General features: G+C 40.5%; 1 protein-coding gene across 4 annotated transcripts in view; it reads left to right on the top strand.

Annotated features, from left to right (window-relative positions):
* trpm1 (transient receptor potential cation channel subfamily M member 1) overlaps nucleotides 1-16,042 on the top strand; it is a 52,946-nt gene that overhangs the window by 6,258 nt on the left and 30,646 nt on the right. For all 4 annotated transcript variants that reach the window (XM_062963588.1, XM_008119950.3, XM_062963587.1 and 1 more), the window contains exons 2-4: nucleotides 14,730-14,809; nucleotides 14,927-15,125; nucleotides 15,812-16,025. In XM_062963588.1, coding sequence (XP_062819658.1) covers nucleotides 14,730-14,809; nucleotides 14,927-15,125; nucleotides 15,812-16,025 — 493 coding nt within the window. The remainder of the gene's footprint in view (nucleotides 1-14,729; nucleotides 14,810-14,926; nucleotides 15,126-15,811; nucleotides 16,026-16,042) is intronic.

The raw sequence follows: 16,042 nt of genomic DNA, 5'->3' as shown, positions 1-16,042 counted from the left end.
GGAATAATAATAATAATAAGATCAGAGTGAAATAATAAATGTCATAATAATAATAATAATAATAGAGTAAAATAAATATAATAGTAGCAATAATAATAATAATAATAATAATAATAATAGAGTAAAATAAATATAATAGTAGCAATAATAATAGAAAAATAATAAATGTAATAAAACCAATAATAATAGAGAAAAATAATAAATGTACCATATATTCTGGAGTATAAGCTGACCCAAATCTAAGCCAACTAGGACCCTCACCCGAGTATAAGCCGAGGGGGGCTTTTTCTGTCTTAAATAAAGGTCTGAAAAACTAGGCTTATACTCGAGTATATACAGTATATAACCATGGAATACAAAATAATGCACTTGAGTTGGCATTGTTCTCCAGGACAACAGGAGAAAGCAAAGCAGAGATCCCAATGGAGGATCTAGACCAGGCATGGGCAAACCTTGGCCCTCCGGGTGTTTGGACTCCAACTCCCACCATTCCTAACAGACTCATCCACTTAAGCCCCTTCCTCTGACCCCTCTCTGCCTCTAAGCCCCTTTCCTGGACTCTTTCCCCATCAACCCACCAAGCTTCTAGTCCTCCGCAAGCCAGCTGCTCTTTTTTCACCCCTTGGCAAGCCATTCCGACCACTCCGTGCTTTATGTGAATACAAAAAGAAAAACCCTTTTTGGGCCTGCTGCTGCTGCTTCCTAAAGTAGATTTACCTTCAATCACCATTTATTAAATCTCCCGTCCATTAGGAGCCGTCGCTTGCAGGAGCTGGGTGCATTAAGCCTGATTATAGAGAGGCCGGGGAGGGAGGGCTTGGAAGGGGCTGACATCGGCCCATTTACTCCTTCCCGCCTCGCCTCGCCTGGCCAACACTGCTTTCGAACAACAGAGCCCTTTGGACCGCCACCAGCAGCATGTCCTGGGGCTTGGTCAAGACACGGGTTGCGGACATGCCTCTCGTGGGGCTCCATCCCGGTGTGGTGGCCAGGGGCTAGCTTGGAAATGGAGGGCAAGAAGGGCCGCGGGGGGAAGATCGGGGGCTCCCTCCGGCGGATGAGCGGCTCCTTCAAACGCACCTCGTTGAAGGGATCGGCCTCGGGATCGCAGAAGGTAAGCCATCCATATTGGGGTTGATGAGTCAGGTCAAGAAGATGGATGGATGGATGGATGGATGGATGGATGGATGGATGGATGGAGCAAGAGCGTTTTACCCATGCCTGGTTTCGGATCTGGGGCCTGTGAGGTCAACTGTGGAAGGGGATACATCTTGGTGAGGTCAACTGTGGAAGCCGTGGGATGGAGACCCTTGGGGATACATCTTGTTGAGGTCAACTATGGAAGCCGTGGGATGGAGACCCTTGGGGATACATCTTGGTGAGGTCAACTGTGGAAGCCGTGGGATGGAGACCCTTGGGGATACATCTTGTTGAGGTCAACTATGGAAGCCGTGGGATGGAGAACCTTGGGGATACATCTTGGTGAGGTCAACTGTGGAAGCTGTAGGATGGACACCCTTGGGGATACATCTTGTTGAGGTCAACTGTGGAAACTGTGGGATACATCTTGCAGATACATCTTGGTGAGGTCAACTTTGGAAGCCGTGGGATGGATACCTTTGGGGATACATCTCAATGAGGTAAACTGTGGAAGCCATGGGATGGAAACCCTTGGGGATACATCTCGGTGAGGTCAACTGTAGAAGCCATGGGCTTGACACCCTTGGGGATACATCTCGGTGTTATGGATCCGGGGGTCCATCTCACCTCCAATCCCTTCTTCCAGAAGTGACATCCGTTGAGCAAAGGAATGATGCTGGAAGCTGGGATCACTTGTCCTTCAAGGGGTTCCTTTGGAGCTTCTTGTGATCTTTCTCCTTTGCTTGCTTCTTTGGAGGATCTTTGGGAATCCTCTCCACATTGAGAACCTGGAGATAGTCTCCAAAGCGGCATGCTATTCAATTGCACTCGAATGCCATCTCTAGGCAGGTCCAACTGTTCTTGAGGAGACAGATCAAACTTTATTCTCCTCTGGTTGTTGTCCGGTGCTTTTGTCTACTTTTTCAGACTCTATTGCTACAAGTGTCTGTGTGAGGCCTCTGCCTTTCGAGGGTATTGTTGTCTTGTATCTATAATCCAAATTAATGCATTTTTCCCTGCCCTATAGAGATATGATTCATATACACACAATATAATATACCATAATATGTAATAATATAATATATTGTATATACATATACTATTGATAATAATATTATAATGTAATACAATATAATATTCATAATAATACAATATAATATTTATTATATATTATATATTACATGTAATATTACTGATAATATTGTAGTATAGTGGTCTAAGACAATATAGTAATATATAATGCTAATATTGTGCTATGCTAATAATATAATATATTGTATGTCCATATAATATTGATAATAATATTATAATGTAATACAATATAATACTAATAATAATACAATATAATAATAATATTAATAATAATTATATATTAAATGTAATATTGCTAATAATGTTGCAGTATAGTGGTCTAGGACAATATAGTAATATATAATGCTAATATTGTGCTATGCTAACAATATAATATATTGCATGTGCATATAATATTGTAATGTAATACAATATAATGCTAATAATAATACAATATAATAAAATTAATTATATATTATATGTAATATTACTAATAATATTGCAGTAAAGTGGTATAGTACAATGTAGCAATATATAATGCTTATATTGTATGTACATGTAACATTGATAATAATAGTATAATGTAATACAATATAATACTAATAATAATACAATAGCATAATATTAATTATATATTATATATTAAATGTATATTAAATATATTGTTGTTGTTGTTAATAATATTGTAGTATAGTGGTCTAGGACAATATAGCACTATATGCTAATATTGTGCTATGCTAATAATATAATATATTGCATGTTCATATAATACTGTAATGTAATACAATATAATACTAATAATAATACAATATAACAAAATTAAATATATACTTAACGTCAGGGGAAAACCTTTACCTTTTACTTATATATTATATGTAATATTACTAATAATACTGCAGTATAGTGGTCTAGTACAATGTAGTAATATATAATGTGAATATTGTGCTATGCTAATAATAGAATATATATATTATGTACATATAATATTGATAATAATATTGTAATATATACGCGCACACACAACTTGGCCAGTTTCCAACAGGCCTCACACCCTCTGAGGATGCCTGCCATAGATGTGGGTGAAATGTCAGGAGAGAGTGCTTCTGGAACATGGCTAGACAGCCCAGAAAACTTACGGCAATCCAGTAATTCTGGCAATGAAAGCCTTTGACAACAGAATATTTAAAAATTCACAAACATGTTCAATAGAGTGGTCCTTTCCCTTATGACCCAGCCTGCAGGGATAATAATAATAATAATAATAATAATAATAATAATAATAATAATAATAATAATATTACCTCTCAGTCTGGCAAGGCTCCCACCCCCCTCCTTCTGCCAAAGGGGTCTTAAAACATCTGCTTTTCCATGTTCCGTTGGGGAAAAAACACACTCTCCAAAAGGTAGTCTTTTCTGTACAAAAGATTAATCTCTGATAATAGCCCAGTAAAAGATGTAACAGCTGGCCTGGATTAATATGCTGAAATATCTGCTTTCATGTGATTAATAGCTGTATGGGCAAAAAAAAACCTCCAAAAAACTCCGCCAGCCAAAGCAAGCCAAGATATCTAAGCTCTGATCAATTTGCCACTTGTGATATCGATATTCGCAGCACCGAGGTGCTGAAACACTCTCTCAGGTCTTCCTTTTTTGGTCATTAAGCCGTTCAGGACAAACACTGGAGACAATACAGACATAACGGTGTGGATTTTCTGGAGTTCCTTGGCCAGACGGATCCCGGAGGTCAATCTTTGGCCAGCGTCAGATGGGACTCTGACCACACTGAATCTCACTTATCCAACACTTGCTTATCCAAGGTTCTGGATTATCCAATGCATTTTTGTAGTCTATGTTTTCAATACATCGTGATATTTTGGTGCTAAATTTGTAAATACAGTAATTACAACATAGCATTACTGTGTATTGAACTACGTTTCCTGTCAAATGTGTTGTATAACATGATGCTTAATTTGGTGCTTAATTTGTAAAATCATAACCTAATTTGATGTTTAATAGGCTTTCCCTTAATCCCTCCTTATTATGCAAGATATTCGCTTATCCAAGCTTCTGCCGGCCTGTTTAGCTTGGATAAGTGAGACTCTACTGTATCTATAAACCTTCCTTGCTGAGTTTTCTCCATACCTCACAACCTCTGAGGATGCCTGCCATAGATGTGGGCAAAACGTCAGGAGAGAATGCTGCTTCTAGAACATGGCCAGACAGCCTGGAAAACATGCAACAACGCTGTGATCCTGGCCATGAAAGCCTTCGACAACAGATTGCTAGACCATTTTCTCTTAGTCTGATGCCTACTAAATGCATTGGCCTACAAATCAAGAAGCCATGGAAACTTCAGGCGATAAGTGCCGTCGTAGAAGAGGCATTCCTGATCTCTTTCGAGCAAGCGAGAGAGACCAGGAATGCCTTTTCATTGAAATCATTTGAAGCCTTTGTATGGGGCACATCATCAACATTTCTGTGCCCGTTTTCTGTGCCATGGCTCCCTCCCTTTCCCTTTCCCAGGGGACAAACAGAAGCTCCTTTCAGGCTCCAGGCTCCACTGAAGCCTCATTTCCTGCAGACTTCGCTCCACAATCCGGATGGTTTTGTCGGCCGTGCAGTTTTGGGCGCCCAAAGGAGGAGCCAGCCTGAAATATTCTCTTTTTCTTATACGACAATGATGGAAAGTAAATCCCTTCTAGACAGACTGCATTGATTTAGAATAACTCCATTGTCTAGAACGAAAAGTGACAATTGTTGCTCTTTGTCAAACACTGAGCAGCCATGAGCCTCAAACAAATCTGTGGCACTTTATCTATGTTTCTGAGTTCGCAACTTATAATGTGCACTTTGCTAATGTTTTTAGTAAGTGTGTTTCATTTTTCTGGTCAATGTTTAAATATTAGAACTGGTGCATGTTATTGTTTATTGATGTATTGTACATTGTTTTGTTTTGTATCTGATATTTCTCTGAGCCGCCCCGAGTCCCCTCCTGGGGAGATGGGGGCAGGATACGAATAAACTTTATTATTATTATTATTATTATTATTATTATTATTATTATTATTATTATTATTAATATTATTAATATTATTATTATTTTATTGTATGACACAGCAAACAAGATAGACATGCTGGATTTCGTATCACAAAACCACAAGTCGAACACTCCCTTTTGCAGTTGGCAGTGTCCCATTCGTGAGCCAGAGCCAGGTCTTCTCCTTGTCAGCTTTTCCTTTGTCAAGGAACTTTCCATGCAATGTTTTGTTGTGCCAGCTGTCAGCTCTAGTTTGTAGTGCGGCTTTCTTGTGCTGGTTTTTTGACTGCTGTGCTTTGAGGAGTTTCTGATTTTTGACTTCAATCAAAGCAGGTTCTTCACTTTCTTTACATATTCTGCCAGGGCATGTTGTTGTTGTTGTTGTTGTTGTTGTTCTTATTATTATTATTATTATTATTATTATTATTATTATTATTATTATATTCCAGTAGACAATTTATTTACTTCTTTTTAAAGTTTATGCCTGGTCTCTTTTTGATAAATTGCATTAGCAATGGTACTACAGTAGAGTCTCATTTATCCAAGCTAAACGGGCCAGCAGAACCTTGGATAAGCGAATAATAAGGAGGGAATAAGAAAAGCCTATTAAACATCAAATTAGGTTATAATTTTACAAATTAAGCACCAAAACATCATGTTATACAACAAATTTGGCAGAAAAAGTAGTTCAATACGCAGTAATGCTATGTAGTAATTACTGTATTTACGAATTTAGCACCAAAATATCACGATATATTGAAAACATTGACTACAAAAATGCATTGGATAATCCAGAACCTTGGATAAGCAAGTGTTGGATAAGTGAGACTCTACTGTATTTCCAGTACTTTGTAGCGACAGCAACAAAAAGTAGATGGACTCTCCTTCCAGAGTGGTCTGGTCCATTTCTCTAATGCCATCCTGGCTTAACGCCCTCTCTGTATATTTCTTCGTCTTTTCCAATACTACGGTATGTATTTACATTGATAGCAGCTAGACAGATTTGCAAATTTTCTCAAATTTGGTGCCTATAAAAGAAACATTCATGAGTGCCCAAAGCACTGGATAACAAATGCTGAATGCACAACTTTTTGCAACAGTAAACGCATTTCAGATTCAGCCATGGTTTGTTGCTGAATGCCTTTGATTCATATCTGACTTGTGGCAAACCCTAAGGCAAAGCCATCACGGGGTTTTCTTGGCAGTTTTCCTTTGCTTTCCTCTGATACTGGGAGAATGTGACTTGCCCAGGGTCATGTTTCCATGGCCAAATTGGGATCCAAACTTTGGCCTCCCAGAGTCCACAAACTGTTACATTTTCTTAAGATGCAAAAGGCGAGTGCCATTTTTTGCAAGATTTGTGGAGATAGGAGGAAAGATTGCAAGACCTAGGTATGTAGATCTGGGCACTTTCTTGCTTTACATTGCAGACATACAGGCATACATTGTTCTTGATTTCCAGGTTGCACTTTTGGAGACTGACTCGGAGGGGAAGTAAATGAGAGAATTCCAAGAGAACAATAAAACAAGCCTTTTATTGTTATAATAGCTGATGATAAGGCAAAAGAGCCTTAGTGGGTCCGTACCATGCAAATGGCCGTCGCAACATGTGCGCAGTTAACAAAGAATATATATCTTGGCTTATCTAAAATTGACCAATGCCTGAGGGTCTTCCTCACCTTCCACACCTACTTGGCACAAGTGATACCAATAACATAACTTGTTTACTCTGAGCTTTCTTCTGTCCTTGGAACTTCCTGGAGAACGGCACCAGCTCACAGGAAGGGAGAGGAATATGCAGAGGCAAAGCTACATAGGCAAAAGCTTACTATTTTGTGGCTTATGGCTGAGGGTCTTCCTCACCTTCCACACCCACTTGGCACAAGTAATACCAATGACCTAACTTGTTTACTCTGAGCTTTCTTCTGTCCTTGGAACTTCCTGGAGAAAGGCACCAGCCCACAGGAAGGGAGAGGCAAAGCTACATAGGCAAAAGTTTACTATTTTCTGGCTTATGGTCCCTTCAGCAGAAACCAGCCCTTGGCCATTCCTGGATCTGCAACTAAGGGACGGGTGCCAAGGCATGCGTTCCTCCACAGTTGCTGAGCCACGCATTGCTCCGTCCCTTCCAGCCCCTTCCCCCAAAGCCGCATTGATGTGCCAAGCCACCCCTTAGACAAACTCTTGCGTCCCCGAAGCCCTTCCCACAGTCTGAGTGCAGGCATCCATGAACACTGTTATTGGTATCGCTGCCGTTTCCCTGGGAGGCTGGCTTCCTTCCCATTCACCGTCAGCATTCCTTTGAACCATTCAGCCTGTCCTTTGGCCCCACGCCAACGCAGTATGCGCCCCGGGTACATTTCAAGTAACAAAGGGCGCGTCGCTCATCCGGAGAAAACACACACACCACACGGCATGAAGGTGCAGGTCCATATGTGAAGATGTTGCCTACTCAGTCACAAGCCATTGCCATCTCACCTGATGGCGTCCACAGGTGTTCCTTCAAGTGCTGGAGACTCCCATGACTTCCTTAGGAAGACCCAGGCCTGGTTTGGGAAGTTCCTTCCTCTGAAATATGCCCAACAGACCCCAGTCTTCATTGGCAGCCTCCCATGCTTGGATTTCAACATCACATGGGATCTGGTGCCTTTAGGTTTGTGCCTCCGAGTCACCCGTTGACTTAGAGCAACCTCCATAAATTTCCTGGGTTTTTTTCAGGCAACAGGCAAGGTAAACAGAAGCTGTCTCCGTGCAGAAAATATTTATTTCTGGAACTTTCCATTAATACTTTTTGAACCACGAGTAATTGGAACCATGGAAGGCAAAACTGGATTGGGTTGGCACTATTGAGTAGATGGGTAAGTTTGGCCTCCAAAGTGAAAACCATCTCCAGAAGATTGGAAATGCTCTCCTGTGTTTATTTGCGGCTGACTTGACTTGATTCTTTTATTCCCCTTGTGCGTATTGAGAGTTTTGAATGAACAGTGTTACAATGAACCCGTGTTGAAAGGTTCTTTTGTTTTGTGGCGAAGGAGCCAGTTCCGTGTTATTTCTGACTCTGATATCAAATTTTCCATTGAGGAAGGAATGCCTAGGAACACACTGATGTTGTTAACTTAGGCTATACCTGGATTTCCAGGGAAACTGTTCGTTTTTTTGCTTTTTGGAGCAATCACAAATTATACCATTTACTATCCAAATCTCAAAGATAAGGGAGAACATGAAAACCAAGGTTGCCAAAGAGCAATGCCTGATGTGAAAACGTGTGTGAGGTTGTTTCTGAATCCACGTCCTAATGAAACGCCCACCCTAAGTTCAATTTGCTCCTAAAAGGATTAGATATAATTAATGCCGTATGACCTCCTTTTCCCCTCTTCTCCAAGAATGTTGAGCCGTACCTCTAATGAGGACCCTGAAAGGCCCATTATGTCCAATTCTCTCAATTATGCAAATAGCCCTGAAATTTGGGCCCTAAGGAGAGAGGGTGTGCTTCGGATTAGACGTGTTGGGGCCGCCCGAACCAGCTGAGCCCTTTTCCTCGTCAAACCGGCATCTTCGCAAGTTGCCCGAAGCTGGGAGAGACAGAGGAACGAGGTTTAACCAATTGGAGAAGTGGGGCCTATCAAAGCGGAGGGGCCGAGCCTCGTCCGTCCTCCACGAGATGGAAATTCCCCCTCGGGCAGCGGGGTCATGGGACCTCCGAAGGATTACCTTCAAAGAGAGTCATGGGACGGGCCTGAACAAAGACGCCACTCACATGCTCATCATATGAGCCCCGCTTCTTAAAGCTTCCAAACTTCATGGGCCTTCAGAGAGACCACGCTTGGAGAAGAGACTGGAAAACACACCCGCCGGAGTCGCAGAGTCGGTAGGAGACGTCCCAACATGTCATTTGGATTCATAGATGGTCTCTAACCTTTTGCGTTTGGCAATAATGTTGTCAAGAAGTAGTGAGTGTTATCTGAAGTCTCTTTCTCAATGTGATCCAAAATTATTTCATTTGTTGGATTTAGAGGAGAGGGATTTGCAAGGACCTGGTGGAATGATTCTTGGCTATATGCACAGATGTCTATTATATACAGCAAAACGGGGAAAAAAGGAAAAGTATGGTATATAATATAATATAACGTAAGTTCTAGTTCTATACTTTCTCAAGTGATATAGTCATATATAGTAGAATCTCACTTATCCAAGCTAAACGGGCCGGCAGAAGCTTGGATAAGCAAATATCTTGGATAATAAGGAGGGATTAAGGAAAAGCCTATTAATCATCAAATTAGGTTATGATTTTACAAATTAAGCACCAAAACATCATGTTATACAACAAATTTGACAGAAAAAGCAGATCAATATGCAGTAATGTTATTGTATTTACAAATTTAGCACCAAAATATCACGATATATTGAAAACATTGACTACAAAAATGGCTTGGATAATCCAGAAACATGGATAAGCGAGTGTTGGATAAGTGAGACTCTACTGTATTATGATTGTAGTATCAGTTTATATATTCCAACTGTACAGATAAGTACATATTTCAATGTCCAATTTTAACAAATATAATTATTGGTACATAAAGTAGTCTTATTAAAGTCTTGATAATATTATCAAGGTTTGTAACACTCTTCTTCAAAATCAATCATTCAAAGTAAATCAAAGTTCCATGTCAATAGTAACAAAGAAGGAAAACTCCCTGGTTAAAGGAGTATATCGGTGGATTCCAATATTATCAAGACTTTAATAAGACTACTTTATGTACCAATAATTATATTTGTTAAAATTGGACATTGAAATATGTACTTATCTGTACAGTTGGAATATATAAACTGATACTACAATCATAATATATGACTATATCACTTGAGAAAGTATAGAACTAGAACTTACTTTATATTATATTATATACCATACTTTTCCTTTTTTTCCGTTTTGCGGAATGATTCTTGGACCTGGTGGAATAATGTATTAGTCACCCCTTGCTGTGCAGAACAATTTGATGTTCCGGTTTTAAAGTAACTATTATGTTGTTTTTATCTTGTATTGCATTGTTTTTAAATCTCATTATTTTAGTTGATTGTATGCATTGTATGGTATGTTGTTGTCATATCCTTGTTGTTAGCCGCCCTGAGTCCCCACGGGGAGATGGTGGCAGGGTATAAATAAAGTTATTATTATTATTATTTTATTATGACACAGCAAACAAGATAGATATGCTGGATTTCTTATCACAAAATCACAAGTCGAATACTTCCCAAGTGTCTAGGACTGTGTGATGTATTATTAATTATTATTATTATTATTATTATTATTATTATTATTATTATTATTTTATTATGACACAGCAAACAAGATAGACATGCTGGATTTCATATCACAAAATCACAAGTCGAACACTTCCCAAGTGTCTAGGACTGTGTGATGTATTTTCGGATGATGAGTGCAGATCCCAGTAGGGTGGCCTTTTGCAGTTGGCAGATCGTGATTTTGTCAATGCCTGTTGTTTCCAAATGCCGGCTGAGATCTTTTGGCACGGCACCCAGTGTGCCCATCACCACCGGGACCACCTGCACTGGTTTCATTATTATTATTATTATTATTATTATTATTATTATTATTATTATTATCTAAGGTTTAAAGTTGGACTTTGTAGAGGACGTGCCATGTTTTCCCATAGTTTACTTTTGGGGTTGTGGGCTTCTACGGGATTTGTGACTTCAGGATGCTTCATCGATGCATTTGGAAAGGATGAAATGAGGCTTGGTTTTGCTATATATCACAAAGAACACAAATTATTATTATTATTATTATTATTATTATTATTATTATTATTATTATTATTATCATTATCATCATTATCTTTATTTTTAGCCCGCCTTTCTCCTCATAGGGACTCAAGGTGGCTAACAATTCCACAATAATAGTTCTGCCATCATTTCTTAACTTCATTGGAGTGTACTAGGAATATGCAAGAGAAGTGCCCCTCTTTTCTCATATAAATCCATTTTTATTTGAAGTTATTCAGAAATTTTCTCCCATAGAAATCTCAAAATTCCCCTTAATTTCAGGGTATTTTTTCTCCTTGAGCCTCTGGTTTTATAGCTTCTGAAATACCACTGAATGGAAGGTTTCTCCATCAGCCCCAAATTCCAGAATGTTTTCTGTGAGTCATGGGAATATGCAGAGATGACATTGCAGAATAGGAACATGCTGAATATCTAAGTATCTAAAATTCTGGAGATCAGAAGATTTTGGATTTTTTTTCCTTCAGATTTTAGAATTGCTGTATTTGCCTATATAATGGAGTCTTGGAGATGGGGCTCAAGTCTAGATGCAACATTTATTGCTGTTTCATGTGCACATTACACATATAGCCTGATGGAAATTATATGCAATTTTTTGTACATGAAACAAAGTATGTGTACATTGAACTATCACAAGAAGGTGTCACTATCTGAGTTACCCATTTGGATGATTTTGGAGTATTTCGGATTTTGGGGATTCTATCTCAGAGCTACTCAACCTGTATTGACATTTCAGTTCCTTCTTATTCTTATTTCTCCCCAACTGGTCTTTTCCAGACTTGCCACAGCCTTTCATTTCCAGTTGCCACGAAACACATACATTGAGGTTTCAAAATGAATATTCTATGCTGACTCCTTTGTTACTTGCCTTCAAGTCGACTCCAATTTAGGGCCGACCTGGGATTTTCTTGGCCAGGCGTACTTAGGGGAGAGTTGCTGATATATTTGCTTTCCTTTTCTCTTGATCTATGAAAAATGACTCAATTTTATTCCCTACATTTTTAAATGAATGAATCGGCTTGCCTTGCTTTGCCATTGGACTACCTTAGCCTTGGAGATGAAAAACAACGAGAAGTCCCATTCGAAATACTTGTGTGGGAGTTTTCTTCAAGTTCCCTTCTTTAGGTGTTGTTGCATTTGCTCAAAAAAGCTCTGTAATTGTGAAGAAAACAGCCCATTGTCCCATGCATCAATCCATGGCACACTTTGTAAGTGGCTTAAAGTTCAACAGCAACAAAAATGCAGAGTTGCATTTGTTCCTGACCTTGCCGGCATGTTCGCCGTTCCCTTCTCCGAAGTAAGATCCTCTCTGTCTCTCGGCTGGGACGTGGCTTCTAATCCGAAATAATCCCTTCAGGATACTTTCATACCAAGCATGGGTTGGAGACTTCGTTAGTTTTCCCAGCAGCGGTGAGCAATTCCCTTTGGGGAGCCCAGAAAGTTGCCTTGGAGAACGTCTTGTTGGTGTTCCACAACCAGGAGAGAAGCTCTGGCCAGACAACCAGACAAGAAGCCATTGATTTGTCTTGCCCTATAAATGCATTTGCTTCATTGTTTTTAAAAGGAGTATAATCAAGCTTTGGGTAAGGAGATTACACCCACAAGGACAATGAAACTGAGTTTAAAGGCTGGTCAGTCGTGCCTTTTGTGAGTTTTTATTCAATTGTTTATGCGTCTCTGCTTCCCTGAAATAAATCCATCGAAGATGAACTAGGGTTTGTTTGATTAATTCCATTTGTATCCCACCATTTGGGACTCAGAAAGGTGCAAAAATTGGGGCATTTCTCTCCATTTTTGGGGAGATGAAAATTCTGTCTCCGCAGTGAAATGTTCCTTCAGTCTTTAAATGTCTAGCCTTGCAAAGAGTGAGACTCTGGAAGTCATCCACACCTGTATTTGCAGCATTCACCTTCCTTTGCAGCATGTGATTTTTTCTTTGGGGGTATTTTGAAATGCTCATTTTAGGTTGCTTCAATGCTGGAAATTCAGAAATCATTTATTTCTCTCCACGTCCCAAGTTTCTAGACTTGTGGGTAGCACGGGAAAGTGTTTTCATTTCGAACTCTTTTGTTTGCCGTGTCAACAGCCCTTTGGCAACTTTGCTTCCCTTTTTCAATACCTAAACTGCAGGGATGTATCTAAGGTCAAAATAAAGCCCTTGTTGCCTCTAATAATAATTTTTCCTCCCCATATTATTTTCCTTCAGTCCACCCATTTTCTACCATTGCACTGAAAATGGTTCACATCTCACAATATTCCGTTCGTTGACACGTTCCATGGATCTCTTTGGAGGCTTAAACCCTATTTCTGAATTTTTCACAGATCGAAAATTTCCGCAATGCTGGAAATTGGTGGACTGATGTAAAATTTCCTTTAGGGATGGAATTGTTGTTTGGGGAACATTGTTGTCTTCATTTGGACCATTAAACCCTTTCCCTCCCTATTTTCAGAAGTCTTGTTACAAGGGAGTTGCTCAAGTTTTATTCTTCAGTTCTGTATAGATACCCATCCAGTGCCAATGGAGAGCAAACAATAGCTTGCTTAGTCTACATACGTTTCCAAGAAGACAATAGCTAGATGGGACTCTTTGAGTGACATCCCATATTGGGGGTCCGCAGCACTTCAAAGGTGGGCTTTGAGGGGAGCATAAATATGGGCACAAACCCAATGGAGGGCTTTAGATCCACCCTGTCTCTGATTCTTATGACTTCTGCTCTCCCAATGTGTTGATTTCCTGTAATTTGCAATGAGCTGCTCTTCAAGTATGTTCATTACGGACAATTTTGCACAATAAGGACTGCTCTTCAAATATGCTGCTTTCTTCCAAATTTAAATGTATCCGAGACAATGCCAAATGGCTCCATCCCTTCTGAGTTTTAGGGAAAAAGTAAAGACTTGGCTTTGTGAGCAGGCGTTTGGTGAGTGAATTCTGTTGGCTTAACTCGGTCCGGATTAAGGTTTATGTATAAGGTGTTGTGGGCGAATGGCTCAAGTATTTTATAATGTATGGTTTTAAATCTATTTCTTGTCTTTTGTTAAATTACCTAATTGTTTCAATTGCTTATGTCAGGGGTCCCCAAACTAAGGCCCGGGGGCTGGATGCGGCCCATCGAAGCCATTTATCCGGCCCCATGGCACAAGGGCAGAAGGGGGTTGGGATAAATGACCCAAGGGGTCTCTTCTTCTCTTACAATCCTTATTATTATTATTATTATTAGCATTGAGGCTGGGTGGCCATCTGCCAGGGGTGCTTTGCTTGTGCTTTTGGTGCACAAAGGCAGAAGGGTATTGGACTAAATGGCTCGAGGGGTCTCTTCCAACCCTCTTTTTATTATTATTATTATTATTATTATTATTATTATTATTATTATTATTATTATTATTATTATTGCTCAGTGGCCAACTATAGTCCGGCCCTCCAACGGTCTGAAGGATCGTGAACTGGCCCCCCCTGTTTAAAAAGTTTGGGGACCTCTGGCTTACGTTTTATTTTTTTATACTGTATATTGGCATTGAATTTTGCCAGATTGTGAGCCGCCCTGAGTCCCTTCGGGTGAGAAGGGCGGGATAGAAATGATGAAAATAAATAAATGTTGACTTTTTTCTCCTAAACAAACATTTCCTCTTTGCTATCCAATCCATTCTAATGGTTTTCCTCTCTCTTTGCTTGGTTTCCTAGGGTCAAAAGGCTTGGATAGATAAGACCTTTTTCAAGCGAGAGTGCATTTACATCATTGCCAACAGCAAAGATGCCACCAGGTATTCTCTCTTGTGCCAGGGGAGTGTTCCCATTGGTTGGGAGGTCACAGTATTTGTCACTTTAATTCGTGGGGAGTTGTGCAGACTCACCGTTGCCGCTCCGGCTTTTCTCCGCAGGTGCTGTTGCGGCCAACTTCTTACTCAGCACACCCCGATCCCTGCGATCACAACCACAAACAAAAACGGAGAGGAGGCTGCGAAGCAGGTGGACACGCAGCCGGATAAATGGTCCGTCAGTAAGCACACCCATGCGCTCCCTACCGATGCCTATGGGAACCTCGAGTTTCAAGGTGGAGGGCACAGCAACAAGTCCATGGTAAGTGGCCGAGCTTTGTCTTGTTTCCTCTTCTCTGCCTCCTTCTCCTTCTTCTTGGCGTCCCATTTGTGGCATTTTGTGCATGCAAGTGCAGCATAGGCATGATTTATTGACGTAGTGCCATCACTGTACACGGCATAAAAGAGCAATGAGAAAGTTCCCTGCCCTCATAGGTTCACAATCTGAATCAGAGATGACACCCAAGGAAAAGGAAACGGCAGTGTGACAATGGGATTAGGTCCAGCAGATACTTCCTCAGCCTCAGAATCCTATTCGCGATTCAGAACTTATTGTGTGCAAAATTTGCACATGGTTGTTCTGTACAGAAAACAGACTTTTCTGTGGAGAAAACACTATTTTCTGGATCCTGGAATGTGGTCCTGGTAGTCAATCCCTATAGGGCCACACCTGCAAAGATCCGGACCTTACATTAAGACCCGGATCTTTCCAGGTGTTAAGATCCGGTGTCACTCTGGATTAATTCGGATTGACTCATTACCCATTACCCATCACGGGTTATGAGCTTGTGTAGCCTTTCCATTATTGGTGGGACTAAGAAACAATGGCCTTCATGAAATTCTTCCTGGAGGTATCTGGTTGACTCATGTGAGATGTCCTCAATGAGCTTTTCCTTGAATCTGGTGCAGCTCTTGGCACATCCTCATGACCCCTTTGTCCTCTTGCAGTATATCCGAGTGTCTTACGACACCAAGCCGGACGCTCTGCTCCACCTTATGGTCAAGGAGTGGCAGCTGGAGCTCCCCAAACTCTTGATCTCCGTCCACGGAGGGCTGCAGAACTTTGAGCTCCAACCCAAGCTGAAGCAAGTCTTTGGGAAGGGCCTCATCAAGGCCGCCATGACAACGGGTGCCTGGATCTTCACCGGAGGAGTCAGTACAGGTAAGAAGCCGAGAAGC

The sequence above is a fragment of the Anolis carolinensis genome, unplaced genomic scaffold, assembly GCF_035594765.1.
Source record: "Anolis carolinensis isolate JA03-04 unplaced genomic scaffold, rAnoCar3.1.pri scaffold_11, whole genome shotgun sequence".
NCBI classification, from domain to species: domain Eukaryota; kingdom Metazoa; phylum Chordata; class Lepidosauria; order Squamata; family Dactyloidae; genus Anolis; species Anolis carolinensis.
Note: the sequence above shows the minus strand (reverse complement) of the source record. Positions and strands in the feature narration are given on the sequence as shown.